We start from the raw sequence: 4,407 nt of genomic DNA, 5'->3' as shown, positions 1-4,407 counted from the left end.
TCTCTCTCTCTCTCTCTCTCTCTGTCTCTCTCTGTCTCTCTCTCTCTTTGTCTCTCTCTGTCTCTCTCTGTCTCTCTCCACCCCCCCTCACCCCATGACTTGACTTTACTTCTCTCGGTACAGTCATGGCAGCTGAAAGAAATTTTTTATTATTAGGACTTTCACTCAATGCCCAAAGCTGCTCTCCTGTTCTCTCAGTCCTGATTATGTTACTGACCAGCTCTATAGCATAATTCTTCCACATCCCATGGCTGTAATAGGGTTAAGCATAAGCAGGTTAGAGTGTTGAAATTTCAAATCAATTCAACAAAAACGGTAGAACTTTGTCCCTATTTTAGGCAGATTTTACAACAGCTTCCCCAGTCAAAGAAATTCCATATCCATGTTTTTAGATTTCGGAAAGCATGCCTAAATGGTGGTGTTGCCTATGGTACAGTGGTAAGCATTGCCCAAGGAATGCCCTTAAAGTTATAGGGGCAGTACTGAGTATTGCCAAGAGAACATGGGGCTAAGTTCAAGGGACTTGGGTTCTAGGTCCAACCCTATAATCAAACTATCTGGGGTACCTGGGGCAAGTTACCAACTCATTTTGGAGAGAGCATGGTATAGAGGCTAGACAGTCAACTTTGGGAGCTTTTGGAAACCAGGTTTTGGAAGACCTGTGTTCAAGTACTATCTCTGGCACACACTGGTAATGGGACCCTAGGCAAGTCACTTAACAGTGCCTCAGGTAAGTCTAGAAGTTCTTAGCCTGGGAGTTCATGAGCTGAAAGAGCTCTGTAGATAGATTTCAGGGAGCTATCAACTTGGAAATTTTGGCATTTGGGTCTGTATTTCAATATAACTGGTTTCCTTTGTAACATGATTTCATTTTATGCTTTAAAAACATGATTCTGAGAAGGGATCTATAAGTTTTACTATACTGCCAAAAGGCACCATGGCATGAAAAAGGTTAAAAAACCGTAAGGTGCAGAGCAGGTGCTGATCTGCATTAGTGGAAGATGAGGAAGGGAAGGATGAATGGGAAGGGGAAAAAGAGGAAGAGGTTAAAAAAGAGGAGAGAGGGGAGGAAGAAGAGGAAGGGGAAGGAGGGGGAGCAAGAGGGGAAGGGAGAGGAGGAGGAAGAGGAGGAGACAAGGTAGGAGGAGGATGGAGAGGAGGGAGAACATGTTTTGTACTTTGTAGGTAGATAAGGTGTTCCTGAGATAGGAAGAAATTTTCTGAAAAACAAGAACTTACCACAAGTGAGATAAAATAGCAAATATCTGCTGAGGGGGGAGGAGGGGAGAAGGGGGAGGACCTTATTTCAAAAGACTAACATTGTAGGCTCTTCAGGGAGAACCACGCATAGCAGGCACCAATCATCACTATATCCCTAAGAGATAGGTTGGTGATTAGAAAAAAAGTTCATGTGCCAGGAAACATTTATCCAGTGAGAAGAGCCAATGCAATCATTCATTTCTATCTGTAAGAGTGACTCATGTTAATGGTAGGTGGTCACTCCCTCTTAAGGTCATAGAGGGTGCTAGTCAAAGTTTATGCACATCCTGGGTCTGTTTTAGACACTTATTTCTTATGAAAGCAACTTCACTATTTCGAAGCCAGAATTCCAAGATGGCCCATTTTCATTGCGTGGAGGGAAACTAACTCAGTACTCCCTTCATCTCACTCTTGAATTTTCTTTCTTAGTAATCTATGCTTAGAGAGCTCTCCTCTTCCCACCTCACCAACCAGTTCTATCATTTAGAACTTCAAAATCTTTCCTTTTCAATACAAATGACTGTTCTAAGTAGAAGAAGGCTTGATGTTTGCACAGTCTCCTCTCCCTCCCTCTCCTACCTGGAATGCTCTGCCTCCTAGACTCTCCCTCCTGGAGTCCTTCGCCTCTCCTCCTCTCAAGGCCCAGCTCTACTGCCATTTCCTGATTCCCCTAGATGTTAGTGTCTTCTCTCCTCCCTACCCCCAGTTTTCTGTATGCATTTTATATTTATTCTGTTTGCATTTTGCATTTACTTATCTGCGCTCATGTAATTTCCTGCAATAGAACATAAGCCTTTTCAGGACAGGGAACAATTCCTTTTTTTGTCTCCTCTATGCCTGGCACACAGCAGGTGCTCAATAAATTACTGTTAAATTGGAATGAGTTTCTTCCACCATTCTATTCTGATATACAATTCAAGCAATTTATTCTTCATTCCACAGTTCACTAACGATATATACTGCTGTTGCTTTTAATAGGGATAAGGACTGAACCTTGGATTTCATTAGCTCCCACCCTCCCCTCAAGGAAAGCCCTCTACTAATGCTGTTCAGCAGCTTCTCAGAAATTTAAGAGAATTGCTTATCACACAGCTAGGGTGTCAAGGACTAGAATGGAGCTCTTTCTGTCTTAGAGAAACACTCTCCCTATTTCTGAACCATAATAAATCATTTTATTCATTGATCATCATTTAGTCAGTAATCTGTCCAACTGATTCCTCTCATTGCCAGTCCTTGGTTTAAATTGTAAATCTCTAGTGAGCTGACAGTGTTTGAGTTTACTACGGTACAGCATATGCACTGCAGAGTGGAACCAAAATTCCACTTCTATATGCTACCTGTGAAAGCTCTGGTTTACAGAATCAGAATTGATCACTTCTTCGCTCAGGCCAAATCCTGGGCAGTTTAGATTTCTGTAGAGCTCCCCAGGCCTAAAGCAGAGGATAGGCATTTCTCAGCTGCCTATACTTCCCCCAAAGGAGTTCACTCCTTTTGCTTCCAAGCAATCCCAGTTAAAGATCCAGTCCCAAGGAGTCTATTTGTTCAGCGATTTGGACGAGGAAGAGCCCGGTGCAGGGTCACATACCCACCCAATATTCCAAACCATAGAATTAGTGCCTTCCCGAGGGACTTCGACCTGAACCTGTAAAAAAATGCAATGCAAAATACAGGAACTGTTATTGGGAGGAAAGCACAGCCACTGCAGGTCAAAGCAAGAAATCATGAAGTTTAGAAACTGTGAGTGGGGGGAGCTTCAGGAGGACAGGGATGGTTCAGCCTCGATAGCTGAGAAGAGAGAATAGGGAGGCGAGAGCAAGTTCTTTTGGAAACCAGGGAAGCAGAGATGGATTGTGGGCATCGGGACTCGGTCACCCACCTCTTTAAGTAGTTGCTGACTCTGTAGAGTTGCCTGTCCAGGCGCACGAAGCCGTCGCAGAAGACGTTGAAGCCCCCACGTGGGGCCTCCTGAGGCCTAGGCCCCAGGACCAGGAGCTGGTCTCCTCGCAGCTGAAAAAAGCCCGGCTGCATGTGCAGCAGCTGCTGCAGGGGCAGCAGGGCCAGCTCGCAGTCACAGGTCCACAGGCTGCGCAGCTCCCCGGAGGAGATGGAGGTCAGGCTGGGCCGGGCTACTTGGGGCCCTTCCTCTGCCCCACTCCAGTCGACAGGCTGCACATACCCTGCCACTGCCATTGCTCACTTTTTACCCGGAGCCCCTCGCTGTACCTAAAGGAGCCCACCAGCGCTCTAACCAAGCACGAGCCCCGTTGCAGACTCAAAGCCCCTGCGGGAATAAACTTCTAGCTAGTCCACCCTTTGCCTCTCCTCCCCTTTCTTCCTGCCCCTGATCTGAAGTGGATGAGCTCTCAATTCCTGCAGTCGTGGCCTTGGGGTATTAATCTGTCTCCTCTCCCGCTTTGGAAATCTGCTTAGCCTCTCCTGGGCTGTCTCCCTGGCCACTGCTGAGATGCTGCCTGCCTCCACTCCCTCAGACTGACCCTCGCCTCGAAAAGCAACTGCCCAGTTAGGAGGGGAAAAAAAAAGGAGCCGGGGGCTTAACGATGTCCTTTTATCCTTGCTAAGCTCGGCCCCCTTGCCCCTGCCCAGCCCACAGGCAGGACCCTAAATGTTGTGATTCCAAGTTATCATGGTCTTATGACTTGGCACAAGCTGACCTCGCGTACGTGCTCTCAGCCAAGGGTTATTCATCTAACCCTGTCCGCAGTTTAGCATCCCTAGACTTGAGGGCCCCACCCCTTGCTTTAGGCGACTAAGCCTCCCCCGAGTCCAACGCAGCAGAGCTCAGGCGTCTGGCGGTCGGAGGGCGGGAGTAGGCAAAGTCTTTCCAGCTGGCCTGAGCCCAAGAAAACCACGCCCCCATAACGAGGATTGGTGCAATGCTGGCCGCTTCTTTTACTCTTTCCCCGCTTCCCTCCGCAAACTTTCCCCCCATTGCTCATTTACTTCATTCAGTCGCAAGCAGATTTCTGCCTTTTCTCCTTGCTGGGAGCCAAGCCTGTTCAGTTTTGGCTGAAAAGTTTGTTTTCCACTCGCTGCTCCTTTTCTCCTTGGCTCTGGCTTCATGTTCACACCCTGACCCAGATTCAGTTCTCATCTGGGGAACTTTATTCCACTGAAACAAATAACGGG

At 47.2% G+C, this 4,407-nt stretch overlaps 1 protein-coding gene across 1 annotated transcript in view; it reads right to left on the bottom strand.

Moving 5' to 3' along the window:
• The window catches only part of MEDAG (mesenteric estrogen dependent adipogenesis), a 36,915-nt gene extending 32,811 nt beyond the window's left edge, over positions 1-4,104 (bottom strand). The window contains exon 1 of the mRNA XM_069080491.1: positions 3,137-4,104. Coding sequence (XP_068936592.1) covers positions 3,137-3,450 — 314 coding nt within the window. The 5' untranslated portion in view covers positions 3,451-4,104. The remainder of the gene's footprint in view (positions 1-3,136) is intronic.
• Positions 4,105-4,407: the final 303 nt, after the last annotated feature.

This window comes from Petaurus breviceps, unplaced genomic scaffold (assembly GCF_028583685.1).
Source record: "Petaurus breviceps papuanus isolate PSGF00001 unplaced genomic scaffold, PetGlider_PUasm1.0 91133, whole genome shotgun sequence".
Lineage (NCBI taxonomy): Eukaryota > Metazoa > Chordata > Mammalia > Diprotodontia > Petauridae > Petaurus > Petaurus breviceps.
This window is presented reverse-complemented; position numbering and strand designations above follow the sequence as displayed.